The sequence below is a fragment of the Argopecten irradians genome, chromosome 12 (assembly GCF_041381155.1).
Source record: "Argopecten irradians isolate NY chromosome 12, Ai_NY, whole genome shotgun sequence".
NCBI lineage: Eukaryota > Metazoa > Mollusca > Bivalvia > Pectinida > Pectinidae > Argopecten > Argopecten irradians.
In genome coordinates this window covers 34,398,768-34,419,894 of record NC_091145.1, presented here as the reverse complement: position 1 = coordinate 34,419,894, position 21,127 = coordinate 34,398,768, and the positions used below count along the sequence as shown (strand labels likewise).

Sequence of the window (21,127 nt, the reverse complement as noted above, 5' to 3'; positions counted from 1 at the left end):
TAAACGTACAGGTGGTTTATATATAAATTAGTGTTACGCATTTTCATTGGCTGAGGCCGAGGAAATCCCTAAGTCTATAAGTAAATGACATGCGCAAATGATGAGAGAATCCAGATCATGTCTAATCGTGTTGGGTGTATATCCATATGTCAGCAGTTTCTTTATTATTGATTAGTAGCGATAGGTTTTAACAGGTTGTTGTGAAATAATACATCTATATATAGATTAAAGCATAAGATCTATCGTACTATAGAATGTAAGACATGAGTACATCTACACATATACTCTGATCTATAAATAAATATGTTAATAATACACCATATATCGAGTATCTAACGTCACATTGAATGTGTACATGTAGACCGGTTTGCCACCATACCAAGGCACATTTCTGTGAAAATTGATAAATGCGCGGAATAAGATTTTGTAGACAAAAAGGAAATATTTTTTTAAACCAAATGTGAAAATATGACCCGAGTACGCTAGCGATACGGGATTGATTTCAGCTGCTTACCAGCAGTTATGAGGACAAATATCGATCCTTTTAACTATTGTTAACTTGTAAACCATTTAGACAGATTTCTCTATCCCTGATCAGGTAACAAACATATCATTGCAACATTTTAGAGAATTTTATGGTAGCTTTTTACGTAGATAACTGAATAATTAGTAAACAATGCAATAATGTAAAGATAATATTAAAAACCTACATAAAATAATACATAAATATTTATAAATATAAATAACAAGCTTTGTATTTTTTTCAATCAGGATGTCCTTTTGTTTTTCATGTATAGCATGAATAGAGTTCGAACGCATTACAAACATACCAACTGAGAAAATATCTTATTGAGTGGTGATATCGCATTTATCAAACAAGTTGATAGCAAACAAAAGGAGTACATACCAAGTCTAAAAACATATGAAGACTTTAAAGACTATTGGAAATAAGTCAGATTAAATACGAAAACGTCCTGGAAGTAGATCAAAGTGTGAAGAATCAGAAATTATATACTTCTTCTGTAACACTATGTTCACATCAGAGAAATACCGAAAACTTAACAAATATTGGTAACATTTTACATTGAAATATATCAGGATAGTTTTCAGAAGACAAGAAAAAATAGATGGATCAAATGCATCCGATTCGGGCTAACAACACCCAAAATTTCTTACAGAATTGAAAGAAGCAATTAATAGACCTTAAACATCATCTTTAATAAATTCATAGTTACATAGATTGCACGAAAGCCGATTTGGCTCATTTCGGCAGAAGAAAAAAAATAGTTATTACGCGAAAAATACTTTAAATTACATTATTTGAGCTTTCAGAAGCCATGTTTTGGTTCTGAAAGTCACATTTATTATGGACGTTCAAGAACTTTGTCATGTTTACCCATGGCGTTTTCCGTAAAAGTACTCAAAGTAAATGTCGAAACATCGTTTAAATCCGAAAACTGCTTTCATCTTGTTAGGTTCAATCGCTTTAAATATCGCTTTACTGTTGATTTGCTTTAATTTAATAACTTTCAGACGCGTAGCTACCATACATGTACACTCCCATACTCCAATCCATTCGCATCATTTTCCTCAAAATTTTCAAAAACTGATTTTGTTTATACACAAAATTGACCAGAAGCAATATTTCTCTTCACTTGTATATATGCTGTTGCTAAAATAATTCCCAAGAGTATGTTTATACTTCCCAATAGATCCAGTGATGTACAATGCATTTTGTTTAACGTTACTGCATGTGACATTCTATTGTTGGAAATCCAAAAGTATTACAATTGCTAGTTTTCATCTACATAACATCAAATTTTCCACAAAACCCAGGGTTATGTGGAGGTCAATGTATAACATATAATCTCGGATTTTCCTTCTCAAAAAGGAAACTTAATTAATTAACTTAATAGTAATGTTGTGACGTCATAGTCGCATCGATATTGGTCTTTTAAACTCCACTGTCCAAAATGTTGAGTCCATCAGAGTAGTGTCCTATGGCCATCCTTTTCTAGTTAGTAACAAGCACCTCAAATGAAATATGGTGTTATACTGCCCCGGTAGATATAAAAGGATGACCTCTGATAATGTATACGACCTTGGCCTTAATTTAAATTAATCAGGGTGATATGACAACATAAACAGATATTGACCTTAACAAATGCACATGCTTTTGCAGCATTGGTAATATAATAACCGTTTGGTTTGAAAATTGCTGATAATTTGCTCATTACTACAAAATTGTGTGCTTAACATGGTACATATAATGTACGTGTCGCGAAATAACGCGAACGCTTTGTGCAATAATGACTATGTTTCGCGTAATAACACGATAGTTTCGTGGAATAACGCGAAACTTTTAGTTTGGCAAAACATTATAGATCGGTAAGCCTAACAACACCAAATTAAAAAGAATACATCATAATCTTTGATAATAGAGTGAAGGAGGACTGGAACTGACCATCACATAGCTGGATGAATCGTTTCAAAGCTCTACTGATCCGCTACTTGATAGACCTCGTCTTAAAATAGTCCAGTATGGCACCAGGCATTTATACGAGGCGCTAATCGGATGCAATGTAATATGAAAGGATATTCTTTAAAACATTATAAAATGGAAGAAAAATGAAGTCAAGACACAGAAAATAAAAAAAAAATCATGGAAGCCAAGAAGGAATTGCTTAACGTATAAATATAGAAATTGATTCATTACATTTTTCAATGTGAAATATAACGTTAATGGTGAATATATGTGTTATTTTCCGCTCAGCTTTGATATTTTCACTCAATAAGGACCGATCAGACACCATTTACAGTAAAATATCGTTTTGGTGGGAATATCTAACCAAAAATTTAATATGATGTGTATCTCTCCTATTAAGTTTTTATTTTTATTTGTTGGTGCAATTGCGTTGCATTAGATTATCTTAAGTTATTTTTCCTTGACATTTGTATCCCATGTGAGAAACTAAATTAGAAAGCGGGACAATCGCGGATGATTGAAATACATGTTCTGGTATTAGTGGCGCAGTTTAGACCTGAAATAGAGACGTAAATAACAGTTATATTTCATCTCGTAAGGTGGAAACTTTGCATTTCCTCTCGATGAAATATAACTATTATTCACTAAAGGAATATCCTCTTTATAACTTTTTCTAAAAAGACGATTATAATGATTGTTCTTCAAAAATAGCCCAGTTCCGAATTATGTCACATGCTTGGCGTTTAGCATAATGGACATGCAACAACAACTGATTTGTCTGTGATGTTTTATTCGGCAGTTTGCTTTTCCATGAGTCGGGGGTGTAAAGTATGCGAGGGTTCCCGCTGTCGCAAACGGGACGTCTAGGCTTCTTCAGTTCCCGATAGCCTTCCTCTTGACGTACACCCATTCAAAACTAGGATTTATTCACGCCACGCCACACTTAAAGAACCTGTATGACCACATCGATTAATGGGGCGTTAAACGGGATACAGCAAACAACAGGAAAACAAGGAAGGAAAATGCGATAGGAAAGGTATCGTGAAAAAAACCTTAAAGGTAGGTGGAACAACAAAATCAAACCCGAGATATACATAAAGTGTGCTTCAAAAGCACGTGTAATTACAGAGGAAGAAACCAGAACCACCACCAACCGAGTGGACAGGAAAATGAATACATTCAACCGACCAAGACTACATGGCAACATGATCAATACATATATACTTGTGTACAACTTGGCAAAGTTCGGTTTTAACTTTTTCTCACATTTCTCTTGCTTCATTTGTACGTGTGTGTTTCATGTGTCCATGAACATGCAATACAAATATTATGTATTACTAACACTCCAGGAAACATCAGAATCTGAGGATCCCATGACAAGGATACGACGATTTATAATTTCTTGGTATAATCACCGACAGGTGTTTCTATCGATATATCAAAATTAGGTGGTACATATAATAAATGAGTTTTAGGCCACGTCAAATATTATTTCGACGAACGAAGGAGTACTCTTCTAGATGTAATTACCCTCCTCTTATCACATTAATTCTCCTCTCCCAATTATGAGGAATTTCCCTGTGTATTCCTATAACATAAATTCCCATCTCCCGATAAAGAGGGTTTTCCTGTGTACTCCTCCAACATTAATTCCCCTCCCTAAACAAGAGGGTTTCCCCTATGTACTAGGCAAACCTCATTTATTCCCTTCGCCCTATTACGAGGGTTTTCCTGTGTACTCCTCCAACGTTAATTCCCCTCACCCAATCACGAGATTTTCCCTGTGTACTCCTCCAACATTAATTCCCCTCACCCAATCACGAGCTTTTCCCTGTGTATTCCTCCAACATTAATTCCTCTCACCCAATCACGAGGATTTCCCTGTGTACTCCTCTAACATTAATTCCCCTCACCCAATCACGAGATTTTCCCTGTGTACTCCTCCAACATTAATTCCTCTCACCCAATCACGAGGATTTCCCTGTGTACTCCTCTAACATTAATTCCCCTCACCCAATCACGAAATTTTCCCTGTGTACTCCTCCAACATTAATTCCCCTCACCCAATCACGAGGATTTCCCTGTGTACTCCTCTAACATTAATTCCCCTCACCCAATCACGAAATTTTCCCTGTGTACTCCTCCAACATTAATTCCCCTCACCCAATCACGAGGATTCCCTGTGTACTCCTCCAACATTAATTCCCCTCAACCAATTACGAGGATTTCTCTGTGTACTCCTCCAACATTAATTCTCCTCACCCAATCACGAGGGTTTCCCTGTGTTCTCCTCCAACATTAATTCCCCTCATCCAATCACGAGGGTTTCCCTGTGTATTCCTCCAACATTAATTCCCCTCACCAAATCACGGGGGTTTCCCCTGTGTATTCCTCCAACATTAATTCCCCTCACCCAATCACGAGGATTTCCCCTGTGTACTCCTCTAACATTAATTCCCCTCACCCAATCACGAGATTTTCCCTGTGTACTCCTCCAACATTAATTCCCCTCACCCAATCACGAGGATTTCCCTGTGTACTCCTCTAACATTAATTCCCCTCACCCAATCACGAGATTTTCCCTGTGTACTCCTCCAACATTAATTCCCCTCACCCAATCACGAGGATTCCCTGTGTACTCCTCCAACATTAATTCCCCTCACCCAATCACGAGGATTTCCCTGTGTACTCCTCCAACATTAATTCCCCTCACCCAATCACGAGGGTTTTTCTGTGTACTCCTCCAACATAAATTCCCCTCATCCAATCACGAGGATTTCCCTGTGTATTCTTCCAACATTCATTCTTCTCACCCAATCACGGGGGTTTCCCCTGTATATTCCTTTAACATTAATTCCCCTCACCCAATCACGAGAATTTCCCTGTGTACTCTTCTAACATTAATTTCCTCATCCAATCACGAGGGTTTCCCTGTGTACTCCTCCAACATTAATTCCCCTCACCCAATCACAAAGGTTTCCCTGTGTACTCCTCCAACATTGATTGCCCTCTCCCGATCACGAGAATTTTCCCTTCATATTCCTCCAACATTACTTTCCCCTCCCAAAACGATAGAGTTTCTCCTGTGTACTCCTCCAACATAAATTCCCCTCACCCAATCACGAGATTTTCCCTGTGTACTCCTCCAACATTAATTCCCCTCACCCAATCACAAAGGTTTCCCTGTGTACTCCTCCAACATTGATTGCCCTCTCCCGATCACGAGAATTTTCCCTTTATATTCCTCCAACATTACTTTCCCCTCCCAAAACGATAGAGTTTCTCCTGTGTACTCCTCCAACATAAATTCCCCTCACCCAATCACGAGATTTTCCCTGTGTACTCCTCCAACATTAATTCCCCTCACCCAATCACAAGGGTTTCCCTGTGTACTCCTCCAACATTGATTGCCCTCTCCCGATCACGAGAATTTTCCCTTTATATTCCTCCAACATTACTTTCCCCTCCCAAAACGATAGAGTTTCTCCTGTGTACTCCTCCAACATAAATTCCCCTCACCCAATCACGAGATTTTCCCTGTGTACTCCTCCAACATTAATTCCCCTCACCCAATCACAAGGGTTTCCCTGTGTACTCCTCCAACATTGATTGCCCTCTCCCGATCACGAGAATTTTCCCTTTATATTCCTCCAACATTACTTTCCCCTCCCAAAACGATAGAGTTTCTCCTGTGTACTCCTCCAACATAAATTCCCCTCACCCAATCACGAGATTTTCCCTGTGTACTCCTCCAACATTAATTCCCCTCACCCAATCACAAGGGTTTCCCTGTGTACTCCTCCAACATTGATTGCCCTCTCCCGATCACGAGAATTTTCCCTTTATATTCCTCCAACATTACTTTCCCCTCCCAAAACGATAGAGTTTCTCCTGTGTACTCCTCCAATATAAATTCCCCTCACACAATCACGTGGGTTTTCCTTATGTACTACTCCAACATTACTTTCCCCTCGCCCAATTACGAGAGTTTCCTTGTGTATTCGAACAACATTGATTCCCCTCGTCCAATCAAGAGGTTTTCCTCGGATACTCCATCAACATTTAGTATTTTCATCCAATCAAATGGTTTTCATTTTTAACAAAATAAAGTAAATAGAATAAATTACGACGTTATACCAAGATATAACAGACGGACTACTGGTTGAGAGAAACTTTAATGTTGTCAGGCTACGTAATAGAGAATATTTTGTTGTGTAAAACTATAATATACATGACACCTGTAGTATTATTTCAGCATTGATGGCAGTATTTTTTTTAACTTCATCGGGGTATGAAAGAAATTTTGTTTGCAAACTGTAAATCCGCGGATTCTCATAAAATTTACAAACATAATTTATTTCAAAACCCAGAGATGTTAAAAAATAGTTACATCAACGGTTGTTATTAATTTTAGCCTACATCACATATAGAATTAGTTTAAACGTACCTGTTCCATTGCTTTTCCAATGGAATTATTTTTTTTCTAAATCAATACGCAACGTCGAAGTCTCAATTGTTTTCGCGTCATTCTTGGTTTTGTCTTCATAATAGTATCAGACAGTCGGATTTAATATAAAAACAAAATTATATAGATATATCTAATAAATTAATTAGGTTATGAAATGAAACGAAAAGAACGCGTGTTACACCGGTGACCACTGATCCCCACAGGGTCCTTCAGAACCTCGATAGGAGTCTCAAGGTCACGGCGAAGTTTCACAATCCACTACAAAAATAGTTTAATCAACTCGGTGATGATCCTTTGTTTGAAATTTCAAATGAGTTTAATATTGCTGTCATTTCATCGTAAATCTGAGTATTTAGTACGAATCGCTGGAAATCTTAACGCCACAGCGTTTGAGATTGCGAGATTTCATTTTTCTGTCCCTTCGTCCCTCCCACGCGTAGTCATACTTCTTTGACAAGAGTTGGGTCACGTTGTGAATGAAGGCTACACCTTTCCTTTTAAACTGACCCTTCCTCACCATAACATCCGCGTGTGAATTCAGCACCTCTTTAACAGCGCTGCATTTTTTAGAGAGGAGGTAGTTAAACCAGCTGTTTCCTTTCGGTACTCCCGTTGTAACCTTGTAGAACACTGGGTATATTTTCCTCTTTCCGTAGAGACGGATACCAATTTCGTAGACAGCCGGGACCCCGACCACATCCTTGCTCTCCAGTATTCCTGCGTTACAGTAGCCGCCACACCAATCACGACGCACTAGTTTGGAGCCAGGACTAGCTGTCGACGTCTTGGTGATCCCGACCATCCACTTAGACCACATTAGCCGTTTGAGCGGTCCTGTTGTAAATTTGGTATCGGTGAGACTCTCCCTGTTTACTAATCCTCTTGATTGCGTTATTTTCTGCAAAATAATTTGAAAACATTTAATATAATTTGTTCATATTGGCAACTGTTCTGTTCATTGAGTGAGCTATTCTGATATTTACTAGAAAAAGAGATACTAAGCTTCCTCACGTTTTCTTACGATGTATGTGAAATATCAACTTTCATATACAGTAAAACTTTCTGACGACGAATCTGCTTGATACGAATTTTTGCTTATTACGAAGTAAACTCAAATCCCCGGCTTTGGCTCTTCTATATGTATACTTCTTTGAGAAACGTATATCGAATTTGCCTTTAACGACTTTTCTTTTGATACGAAGTGATTTTGTGGGTAGTGCCATCATATAACATTTTATTTGTTCTGAAAGTGCTGGATGAAGCCTGGTTTTAAAGTAAATTGAGGCCAAATAAGGGGATCGATTGATAGAAAATCAAATACGATCAAACAAGTGAACAATTAATTGTCCATAATGGAACATCTGCCAAGAAAGACATTATTGCCAACTTTTAAATGTGTGAGTTAGCTCGGTAGCTACATTGATTTGGACTGCAATCGGCCGATGACTTAAATAATTTACTCATAGTTTCAGAAATTCTACAGCAAATATTTGTTTTAACGAATTTTTTTTTTTGGTCCCGTGGGGTTCGTTAAAGAAAATATTTACAGTAATACATTAATTGCGATACCAGTTGCATACAAATCACTTCAGATGGCCCGGATGTAAGTGCACGGCGAATCTTAGGGTGGAAGGAAACCGGAGTAAACAAAGAAAACCGTTATCGGGCAGGTGACCCATGACGTTTTAACGTCTGTGGTGGGTATCGAACCATGACAGCTGGGTGAAAGTCGAGTGGCTTTGCTATTACAGCACTTGATCACTGTTATATATGGCATGTAGTTATTAGATAAGGGAGATAACTCCTATAACTATGTTATCAAAACATCCTAAGGTCATATAATTAATTTAGGTTATAGAACTTTCTAAAATACTATCATGTATAAACATACATGTTTGTAAACATGTTAATTATAAGAAGGAATATAGATTAATCTATTTCCAGAAAGTTTTGTGTATCATTTGTTTACTGCTTTTAGTTAGATATTTCTAGAAGAATGTTCTCCAATATTCTTGAATTGGGGTTTAGCTATATATACTCAAGCTGTCCGAGGCTAATCAGAACTGTAATGAGACATGTAATAAGACATATAAATAATTGTACAACGCAAAATTAGATTATTGGTAATTCGGAACCTAAAAGGATTATAGATATAATTACTAGATATTGTAAACCATCTCTGTATAATATTGTATATATGATTAAATAGTGTTTTGAATTTAGCTGCTGGTTTCTCATTTCTGTTATTCTTGGTCGTAACAATCACCCAAAGATTGATGTTGGGCATTGAAAAAAAACGTCAGCACTTTTCAGTTTACGAGTCTCCGAAGTATAACGCTATCGAACTTTGAGTCTCAAACTCTAATGTATAGATTTGTTTGGAAAATATAACGCTTTTATATTCGTGGAAAGAATCATCCCACCTTTGATGTTTTGGTTGCTTTCCCGAGTTTCCCTCTTTTAGGAACTTTGCTGCTGCTCGTTCCTGGTGGACATATACCTCCACCCACAGGCATAAAGGCTGGCGGCACGGGGAAACCTGGTGTTGACATTGGCGTAGGGAAAGGAGGTGCAGAAATGGCAAATCCACTTGAAGGTCCCATTCCAAATTCTGATTTTCCATCCTCCGCTTTATAAGCCTGTAACAGGGCGGGGTAACGTTTAGTTATTTTCTATAGAAAGCTCTCCGTCCTTGTGCCAGATCAATTAGCACACAGAAAACATGCATTCCAATGGGTTCTGATATCAATATCATTTCTGTTATTCTTGGTCGTAACAGAATTGTTTAAGCATACATGTTTGTAAACATGTTGATTATAAGTAGGAATCTAGATATATTTCCAGAAAGATTTGTGTGTCATTTGTTTACTGCTTTTAGTTAGATATTTCTAGAAGAAGAAGATTCTCCAATATCCTTCAATTAGGGTTTAGCTATATATACTCAAGCTGTTCAAGGCTAATCAGAACTGTAATAAAACCTGTAATAAGACATATCAATAATTATACAACGCAAAATTAGATTATTGGTAATTCGGAACTAAAAGGATCAAGGATGATACCAGGATATTCGCATACAGATAAGTAACACTTTAAATTCTCATATCACTCTTGTACCACCACCTATTACTAGATATTGTAAAACATCTCTGTATAATATTGTATATATGATTAAATAGTGTTTTGAATTTAGCTGCTGGTGTCTCATTTCTATTATTCTTGGTCGTAACAATCACCCGAAGATAGATGTTGCGCATTGAAAAAAGTCCGACGTATAACGCTATCGTACTTTTAGACTAGAATCTTAATGCAAAGGTTTGAACGCTATTATACACGAGAAAAGAATCATCCTACCTTTGATGTTTTGGTAGCTTTCCCGAGTTTCCCTCTTTTAGGAACTTTGCTGCTGCTCGTTCCTGGTGGACATATACCTCCACCCACAGGCATAAAGGCTGGCGGCACGGGGAAACCTGGTGTTGACATTGGCGTAGGGAAAGGAGGTGCAGAAATGGCAAATCCACTTGAAGGTCCCATTCCAAATCCTGATTTTCCATCCTCCGCTTTATAAGCCTGTAACAGGGCGGGGTAACGTTTAGTTATTTTCTATAGAAAGCTCTCCGTCCTTGTGCCAGATCAATTAGCACACAGAAAACATGCATTCCAATGGGTTCTGATATCAATATCATTTCTGTTATTCTTGGTCGTAACAGAATTGTTTAAGCATACATGTTTGTAAACATGTTGATTATAAGTAGGAATCTAGATATATTTCCAGAAAGATTTGTGTGTCATTTGTTTACTGCTTTTAGTTAGATATTTCTAGAAGAAGAAGATTCTCCAATATCCTTCAATTAGGGTTTAGCTATATATACTCAAGCTGTTCAAGGCTAATCAGAACTGTAATAAAACCTGTAATAAGACATATCAATAATTATACAACGCAAAATTAGATTATTGGTAATTCGGAACTAAAAGGATCAAGGATGATACCAGGATATTCGCATACAGATAAGTAACACTTTAAATTCTCATATCACTCTTGTACCACCACCTATTACTAGATATTGTAAAACATCTCTGTATAATATTGTATATATGATTAAATAGTGTTTTGAATTTAGCTGCTGGTGTCTCATTTCTGTTATTCTTGGTCGTAACAATCACCCGAAGATAGATGTTGCGCATTGAAAAAAGTCCGACGTATAACGCTATCGTACTTTTAGACTAGAATCTTAATGCAAAGGTTTGAACGCTATTATACACGAGAAAAGAATCATCCTACCTTTGATGTTTTGGTAGCTTTCCCGAGTTTCCTTCTTTTAGGAACTTTGCTGCTGCTCGTTCCTGGTGGACATATGCCTCCACCCACAGGCATATATGGTGGTCGTACGGGGAAACCTGGTGTTGACATTGGCGTAGGGAAAGGAGGTGCAGAAATGGCAAATCCACTTGAAGGTCCCATTCCAAATCCTGATTTTCCATCCTCCGCTTTATAAGCCTGTAACAGGGCGGGGTAACGTTTAGTTACTGTCTATAGACAGCACTCCGTCCTTGTGCCAGATCCATTAGCACACAAAAAACAAGCAATCCAATGGGCTCTGATATCAATACTAGTAATGTCATTTCTGTTATTCTTGGTCGTAACAGAATTGTTTGAACATACAAATTTGTAAGCATGTTGATTTTAAGTAGGAATCTAGATTGATCTAGTTCCAAAAATTTTTGTTTGTCATTTGTTTACTGCATTTAGTTAGATATTTCTAGAAGAAGAATGTTCTCCAATATTCTTTAATCAGGGTTTAGCTATATATACTCAAGCTATCCAAGGCTAATCAGAACTGTAATGAGACCTGTAATAAGACATATCAATAATTGTACAGCGCAATATTAGATTATTGTTAATTCCGGAACCTAAAAGGATCAAGGATTATACCAGGATATTCGCATACAGATAAGTAACACTTTAAATTCTCGTATCACTCTTGTACCACCACCAATTACTAGATATTATAAACCATCTCTGTATAATATTGTATATATGATTAAATAGTGTTTTGTATTTAGCTGCTGGTTTTTCATTTCTGTTATTCTTGGTCGTAACAATCATCCGAAGATAGATGTTGTGCATTGAAAAAAGTCCGACGTATAACGCTATCGTAATTTTAGACTAGAATTTTAATGCATAGGTTTGAACGCTATTATACACAAGAAAAGAACCATCCTACCTTTGTCGTTTTGGTAGCTTTTCCTAGTTTCCTTCTTTTAGGAACTTTGGTGCTGCTCTCGTTCCTGGTGGACATATACCCCCGCCCATAGATATATATGGTGGTCGTACGGGGAAACCTGGTGTTGACATTGGCGTAAAGATAGGAGGTGCAAAAATAGGAAATCCACTTGAAGGTCCCATTCCAAATCCTGATTTTCCATCCTCCGCTTTATAAGCCTGTAACAGGGCGAGGTAACGTTTAGTTATTGTCTATAGAAAGCTCTCCGTCCTTGTGCCAGATCCGTTAGCACACAGAAAACATGCAATTCAATGGGCTCTGATATCAATACTATAAAGTAATATTATTACAAAAACATAGCCAACCTAAACTACATATATCTCAGTAGATGTGTATATAAATTTCTTGCATTATGCAAAAAACATTGAAATAAACACGAAATAAGGCAAGGCATTTCATCAAAAAAGTCAGATCCACTTTTCTTGTTGTGCTTTTATTTCCGAACTTTAAAGATGCTCCACCGTCGACAGAGCATAACCGATTCCATTCATATATACATGTACATATAAAATGATTTATTTTGCTTTGGTTAATGAGAATTCATTACTTCGTTCCATATCATAAGGCAAAGTGCCAAGGATTTTTTTTGGGAAGCAATTAATTGTTTTAATATTCTTTTGTGGACGTAAAATAAGAACCTCAAACTTTTTAATAGTAGTAATGCTATAAAGTAAATGACGTTTGAAAATGAAGAAAAATACTAATTCGTCTGCTCCTTTTTTGATAGAGAAAAAAATAACATTCGCCAGCGGTGAAGCATTTTTAATGCAAAGGTTTGGTTTGGAAACATATATTACGTTATTATACACCCTACCTTTGTCGTTTTGGTAGCTTTCCCGGCTTTCTCTCCTTCAGGAGTGCTGCTTATTCCTGGTGAGAATATACCACCGCCCATAGGTCTAAGTGGTTTAAGTTGTAAGGAGAAATCTGGATCTGTTACTGGCTTAGAGGAAGGAGGTCCTTCAGAGGGAAATCCACTTGAAGGTCCCGTTCCAAATCTATCCCCGAGAGTTGAGAAAATGCCATCCAGTATAGTGTCCAGTTCTTCGTCTTTGTTCTTCTCTTTCGCCTCCGCTTCATAAGCCTGTAACAGGGCAAGTTAACGGTTAGTGTTTGTCTAAAGAAAGCTCTCTGTCCATATGCCAGATTCGTTAGTATTCTTTTTATGAAACCACAGAAAACACACAATATGATGGGTTCTGATATCAATACTTATAATATTACGATATATAGTAAACCTAGATTGCATATCTTATATATGTACATAGGTAGATACAAAAACTGTTTTATTGTTGTGTCTTTTTAACATTTGGAAACCATCACATGGACATGTTCCTTTTTTAATTATATATATATATGTATATATATTTACTTGCATTATGCTAGAAATATGGAAACAAACACGAAATAAAGTAAGGCAAACTATCGTTTAATTTACCTCAAACAATTCCGGTCCACTTTCCTTGTAGCAAATTGACATCAGTAAGTCAAAAATGAAACCAAACCTAGGAAGGGATATAACTTGTCCGCCGGTTAAGTGTGATATATGCTGATAAAATGGAATGGGAATAGCATTGACGACCACACTGTAGATCCTGACGCCCTATGGAAAATTAAAGAAAACCTTTTACACTAACATGGGTGATGTGTCCCTACATATCAATCTTAATTAAATGATATTCATGGCATGTATGGCCTGTTACAGTATTTTCTTTATCCTACATTCAAGCCCTACATTCGAGGTAGATATTATAATATGTTACATTATTACCATTTTCTTCAGCTCTGTCGCTTCCACCCGCCAATCGATGTCGTTGACGAAGTCTCTGTACTTGTATCCAACCTCATGTGGCCCACTGTCGCCAATGATCACTAGGGAGCGCTGACTACCTGGTGTCCATGACAACACTTCTCTGGCCCTCCGGAGAACAAGTTCGTAGCACTCGTCAGCATCTCCACCAGTTGTAAGACTTACTGTTTTCACAAAATCGCAGAGTTCTGGAACAGTTGCTCCGAAGTCAATCCATTTAATTATGTAGTTTGAAGCATCACAATAGTCACCATGTGCGATGACAGAGATTCTGATCCCGGGGATGTCTGCTTGGAGACGCTGTACCATGTCTTGAATTCGTCCACGAACTTCTTCCAGACAACTATACATGGATCCAGTGGTATCAAATGAAATGACGATCTCTATGAGGCCCCCTGGAGGGAGTGGTGGAGAAGTGCTTGATAATGTGTCACTCGGAATCCCGGACTTACGCTTAGAGAGTGACGCTCTTTTAGACAGAGAACGTGTCATTGGTGGTGTGGACTCTGTCAGTTCTTTAAGCTCGGAAACAGACTTACGTAACGCAGCCACAGCATCCGATGAAGTACCTAAACTTGCCTTTTTTGAATGAGAAGTAGACAAGGGTATCAAATCGTAATCCTTCCCGACAGATGTCGCTCTCAAACTTCCTGTCTTACCGACACTGGAACCGGATTCAAGTGTGGTCACAGATGAATAAACACCGGTGCCTTCTGATACAAGTGTTGCTTTACGTTTTAAAGATATTTTTGGTGACAATTGCGATGAGGAAACATTTCTAAACGATGGATCTGGAGAAATTGGAGGTGCCTCGTCTGTTGTTTTCAGACTCAACGTGGTGTCCCGCCGAAGGCTTGGTTTCTTCGCCATACTTCCTTCTGTGCTTTTCCGCTTTAAAGCAGGCATCTGTCAAAATAATACATATGCATTGAATCCGTATATCATGATCAGTTCATGTATTTAAGCACATAAATACTGTTTGTTTTCAGTGAAACCAAAATATAAATGTAGTTATTATTCAAGTTTGGATTAAATGTAGTGTCATGGTAAGAAAACTCACATATGCATGCAGACGCTTGAATTATGACAGTGTATCAAGCTCTTCAATCGTTTAAATGACCGTTGTTTGATTTAATAACCTTTATCTGAATCTGAATTATGAATAAATTATTTAATTAGTTACTCTAACAAACTTGTATTGCTATTTTATGTTAAATATACATTGTTTAAACATTGGTATGTATTTTAAAACTAAATAATAGTAAAAAATGCGGTGAATTTATAACAATTGAGGTTTTTATGGTGCTAAAATGTAGATAAATCGTAGTTGGATTTTTTTTGAAATTGACTGAATAAAAGCATTTTCTACCATTTTTTCCATTTTTGTTTGTGAGAATGTTTAAGCTAAATTACACGCACCTTTTTTTACCTCATTTCCATTAAAAATTATCACCAAAAATTAATTATGACGAGAAGTGAAGCATTTTTTCTTGAAAAACCTTAATATATACAATCTCTCACATTCATTAAACAATAGATATATCATAGAATACATCGTTTTAGGTTTTTAATAGGGTGGATTTACATCAGACAAATGCTGGATTTTCATGTATAGAAAATATTGAAAAATTTTTTTATAAAGAATGCCAATTTAGAAAAAAAAGTGTTCTTTTCTTTTTACAGCTTGCATGCATATCATATTGATTAAATCCGTTGTACTTGGTATATAATATTTTAAATAGTTTTGGTTAAGTGATATATTAAATGGTAAGTTGGCTAACTGGTAAATTAGATACCTGGTATTGACTGGTAATTTGTATATTAAATGGTAAGTTGGCTATCTGGTAAGTTAGATACCGAGTATTGACTGGTAAATTAGATACCTGGTATTGACTGGTAATTTATATATTAAATGGTAAGTTGGCTAACTGGTAAATTAGATACCTGGTATTGACTGGTAATTTGTATATTAACTGGTAAGTTGGCTATCTGGTAAGTTAGATACCGAGTATTGACTGGTAAATTAGATACCTGGTATTGACTGGTAATTTATATATTAACTGATAAATTGGCTATCTGGTAAATTCGATATCTGGTATTGACTGGTAACTTATATATTAACTGGTAAGTTGGCTAACTGGTAAGTTAGATACTTGGTATTGACTGGTAATTTATATATTAACTGGTAAGTTGGCTAACTGGTAATTTAGATACCATGTATTGACTGGTAAATTAGATACCTGGTATTGACTGGTAATTTGTATATTAAATGGTAAGTTGGCTAACTGGTAATTTAGATACCTGGTATTGACTGGTAATTTATATATTAAATGGTAAGTTAGATACTTGGTATTGACTGGTAATTTATATATTAACTGGTAAGTTGGCTAACTGGTAATTTAGATACTTGGTATTGACTGGTAATTTATATATTAACTGGTAAGTTGGCTAATGGTAATTTAGATACCTGGTATTGACTGGTAATTTATATATTAAATGGTAAGTTGGCTAACTGGTAAGTTAGATACTTGGTATTGACTGGTAATTTATATATTAACTGGTAAGTTGGCTAACTGGTAATTTAGATACTTGGTATTGACTGGTAATTTATATATTAACTTGTAAGTTGGCTAACTGGTAATTTAGATACCTGGTATTGACTGGTAATTTATATATTAACTGGTAAGTTGGCTAACTGGTAATTTAGATACCTGGTATTGACTGGTAATTTATATATTAACTGGTAATTTGGCTAACTAGTAAGTTAGATATTATCGTTTATTATTTAAAAGTAACATTATAATGCAATCTGGTTGAAATAAAGATCCTAATATCGCTTCTTTCGTGAAAATAAGTATCTGTATTTCGTTGTTGTTGGTTCATTTGGAACGGTTTTTGTGTGTGTGTGGGTTTTTTTTATTAGTATTATGTTTGTTTTCCTATATTACATCATAATGAACATAACAAAACAGTACAAATCATCAACATGATATACAGAATAATAATGAGTTTACCGTTTCAAATTAAATGTATCAGCGGATGAATTAAAGACTTTCCACTTTCGTCTATAGGGAAACAATAAACATTTGTTACAGACATACAGGTATTGCGAGTTCTGTTGTATGTACTCGAAAAGTATAACAACATTCATACACATGTATTGGGCATATTCGCCCGGGACGATCATGTGACCACGTGAGGACATGATCACGCACGGTATCTAACATTGGTATCCTTGTGAAATCAGGCAGAATTGTCAGTGAGATCATCGAACACTACGTTTATCTAGTAATACGATGATTTTCGTTAATTAAACTTAAAAAGCAACATTAACTCACATGTCCTATTGACAGGTTGATCGCTCCTGAGAATACGTTGTATATTATAATAATATTTATAATGATTTTCAAGCAATATCATGTGGAAACAGTTGTAAATATTTTAGTTACAGATACGTAGCTCTAGAATCAGGTAACAAACCCAGATTAACAATAATTTTGTGATAACATTTTTAAATGCAATACACATTACTTACCCCGAGTGTTCGTCTGAATGGATTGAAGCCTGTAAACGTACAGGTGGTTTATATATAAACTAGTGTTAGACATTTTCATTGGCTGAGGCCGAGGAAATCCCTATGTTATAAGTAAATGACATGCGAGGGAATCCCGATCATGTCTAATCGTGTTGGGTGTATATCCATGTGTCAGCAGTTTCTTTACTTATTGATTATTGGCTATAGGTTCAAAGTTAGCTGGTCCTGTTGTCACTATATTAAATCTATATATAGACTAAAGCACAAACTCGACCTACGTACTATACATATGAACAATATGAACTATATATACATGTGCAGTCAACCATCTCGTGTATTTGTACTCCGACGTGTGTGTAAAGTAAATGTTACTAATACGGTACATATAGCGGTGCAGATCCGAGTACTATATCTATATAACGTCAAATGGTATGTGTACATGTAGACCGGATTGCCAGCATACCAAGGTCCATCTATAAAAATTGATAAATGCACGGAATAAGATTTTCTAGACAGTTGGGGAAAGGTTTTTGAAAAATAAATGTGAAAATATGACCATGCAGTGAAGGGTTGTGATACGCCGGGATGGCGATAATTACCTACTTCTTTAACACCATTTAGAAAAATCTTGCATCCCTGTTCTTATAAGCGGTAACAAGTTATATGATTGTAACATTTTAGAGAATGTTAGTCTTGCTTCAAGACGTCTGATAATACATGACGCTTATAATGTAGTAGATTCAAATAATACAAACTGTTACCAAATAAATCTTAAGGTCAAGAGTAAAACAAACATAACAAGACCACGACCCAAACTCTCGCTTAACTATTCAAATAGCGAAAACAATCATAACAACATATAATGGGAATAGATCCATGTGATCAAATGGAGTGAGCGTCCCGTGTATTATCGACTCGCTATTTATACTAACGTAAGGTAGCTATACATATAATGTATTTACGTACACGTAGGTACAGTAACTGAAACAGTATTAAACAATGAAGGAATGTAAAGATAATATACTAGTACACCACCTACACCTACATAAATACTGAATAAATACTTATGATAAAAAAGCAGGCACATTTCTTAAAGATGCTCCACCGCTGACAAAAGGTATTTTTTCACTATTAAAAACAGGAGCGGACGATTTAGTATTTTTCTTCAGTTACAAAGGTTACTTAATTTACACCATTACCACCATTGAAAAGTTTGAGCTTCTAATTTTACTTCAAGTTAAAAATATAAAAAATAATTAATTGCATCCCGAAAAAAGTTCTAAAAATATAAAAAATAATTAATTGCATCCCGAAAAAAGTAGTATTGATTGCGCATGTACCAAAGGCGAAGTAAATTATTTTATATTATTTTTTGTGTTAATTATACACATATATACACGATTAAACACCAGTTATTGTTCAAATGATGAATATCATTTATGCTTTGTCGGCGGTGGAGCATCTTTAAATCAAGAATCAATGTAATTATCTTTTAGCATGAATACGAAATCACTACACAGGGTTAGATTTGGTTTGTGGTACCTACATTCAGTTTGCTAGACATTATTAAGAGACCACGCGGATGGTAAAATTGTGTATAGGACACCCCAAAGTCGGTAAAATGGCTCATTTCCGAATTATGTCACATGCTTGGCGTTCTGTATGGTAAACATGGAACAGCAACTGATTTTTCGGCAGTTTGTTTCTTCGTGAGACAGGAGTGTAAAGTAGGGGTTAATATCATTTTCTTTTTGCTTGTTCTCTATTTCTGAGTAGCGGATTTATGCGCCTGTATTTGTAAGTGTGTGGTTCATGTGTTTATGGACATGCAATGTAATTATCATGTTCTGTCTATTGACCTGGTAAGACAATAAGTTCAGAGTAATAAACAAACTTGAATTTAAATGAACATGGGTACGAGTTAGGCTCTCTCATGTTACACTAAGCCTGACACCAGTCTTAGACATTTTGACAGATGTCACAAACACCAGACATATCTATTTATCTGTAAGGTTGCATGTGTCTGATGTCAGGATAAGAGCCAAGACTAGACAGATCTAAATATAATATTTGTCATTTCAGACACTGACAGTCTGTTATTTTTATGACTTTCTTCGCCAATTCGTGGCTTTGTCTCTTTTTATCTAAACAAACAGTCAAGCCGTGTCGAACATTTTCATTTTACAATAACTTTACATAAGAGCGTCAATTATATGACCTTGGTAGCTAAATTACTCAAACTGGTAGCTTAAAATTGAAGTGTTTTATCATCCACTTATAACTGGATAAGCGATCGTTGTTGGAACAGTCATGGTAATATTTACATATACATTACACACAGTCAAAAGATTTAGTACAAACCCTTATCAGTCCTAGAACCTGGCCAAGGATCTTCAAGCACGTATCTAAAAATCAAATAATCATTTAAAAAGTTTGTAAACCTGTACAAACTGTCTGTATTGGTATACTGAGTATGATATACAGGTGATTTTATACAATAAACTACAGGTAACATGGAAGTAGAATTAGATAACAGACACACAACATATTTATATGCATTGGGTTTTTTCTATCATTTACCTGGCAGGTAACAAGATACTTCTAAATCATTAAGTCTTGCGTTTAATGTCCTCTTATGTAAGGTAGGCCGTTTCTGACCTGTCTTTTTTAACATCTGTCACATGATGCCCTTCGTTATTGAGCGTTTTGGAGTTCATAACTTCATGACAACTGTCATTTTTGTGTACATTGTAAATTATTTGTCTCCTATTAACATTCGTTTTAGCAAAATATTTGATTTTCTCAGTATCGAAAAGTGTGTAAAGACTCTATATGGGTTGATTCCGGTAGGGTAGGATCGGTCTGGTAAAACCCATTCTAGATTCTACCTTTTGAGACCCGTCCTCTTTGGGAACGAACGAAATTACTTTATAATAAGCATAGTTAATACATATTTTGGAAGTATCTTATAGGAATTTTAACTTGATAGGGAATGGGAAACACTATGTTACAACAACGAACTTATGTGTGGTCGTGTTCTCTATAAACTTGTACAACATATTGGCCATATTACATGAATGCTTATGTAAATGTGAAATATCTTAAATAACCTACAGATATATCTCGTAGTTTATAAGTTTGATCTCTTATTAAACCATAACAAATAGTCAATTTATTTGATTTTTTCTATTGCTAAACTTAGCAAAACCGTGGTCGATTAGAAATTCAATATTTCTCCAATCCTTTACCTTGCGTTCTGTAACAGTCGAACTTTTGAATGGCATTTGTCGCAACGAATAGCGGTTTTAAATTATTCAGAAATGTTTAAACGTGGAAAATATATAGGTTTTTCATTCCATAAATTTGGATGGCAGAAGCGTCATTAGGTTAAATAATCTGCAGTGTTAAAGTGCATAATCATAATACAAAGCTATATACATATTTTTACAGCTGTACCTGGACGAGCCCGGGTATTATAGTTAGATAAGTCATGTGACAAAATGGCTGTCACAGATTCCGCAGTTTACTAATAAATCTAATGGGGCCA

At 36.0% G+C, this 21,127-nt stretch overlaps 1 protein-coding gene across 3 annotated transcripts; it reads right to left on the bottom strand.

Annotated features, from left to right (window-relative positions):
• Nucleotides 1–6,644: 6,644 nt before the first annotated feature.
• On the bottom strand, nt 6,645–20,081 carry LOC138304724 (uncharacterized). Of its 3 annotated transcripts, none has more exons than XM_069244966.1 (9): nt 19,942–20,081; nt 14,007–14,951; nt 13,674–13,838; nt 13,050–13,319; nt 12,286–12,393; nt 11,233–11,448; nt 10,305–10,520; nt 9,377–9,592; nt 6,645–7,851 (listed from the first exon to the last, which is right to left on the bottom strand). In XM_069244966.1, the coding sequence occupies exons 2-9, from the start codon at nt 14,949–14,951 to the stop codon at nt 7,306–7,308; spliced, it is 2,682 nt and encodes an 893-aa protein (XP_069101067.1). In that variant the 5' UTR covers nt 19,942–20,081; the 3' UTR covers nt 6,645–7,305. The 3 variants fall into 3 exon arrangements, with proteins under 3 accessions (XP_069101067.1, XP_069101068.1, XP_069101069.1); XM_069244967.1 differs by lacking the exon at nt 19,942–20,081 and adding an exon at nt 17,581–17,678; XM_069244968.1 differs by lacking the exon at nt 9,377–9,592.
• Between the last annotated feature and the right edge of the window lie 1,046 nt (nt 20,082–21,127).

Bases quoted from the DNA above. Each gene is read 5' to 3' on its own strand.
- LOC138304724 (XM_069244966.1), bottom strand. From the start codon at position 14,951: ATGCCTGCTTTAAAGCGGAAAAGCACAGAAGGAAGTATGGCGAAGAAA. The intron at 9,593-10,304 runs GTAGGATGATTC...GCCCTGTTACAG, and splicing joins AAGCTACCAAAACATCAAAG to GCTTATAAAGCGGAGGATGG. The intron at 7,852-9,376 runs GTGGGATGATTC...ATTATTTTGCAG, and splicing joins AAGCAACCAAAACATCAAAG to AAAATAACGCAATCAAGAGG.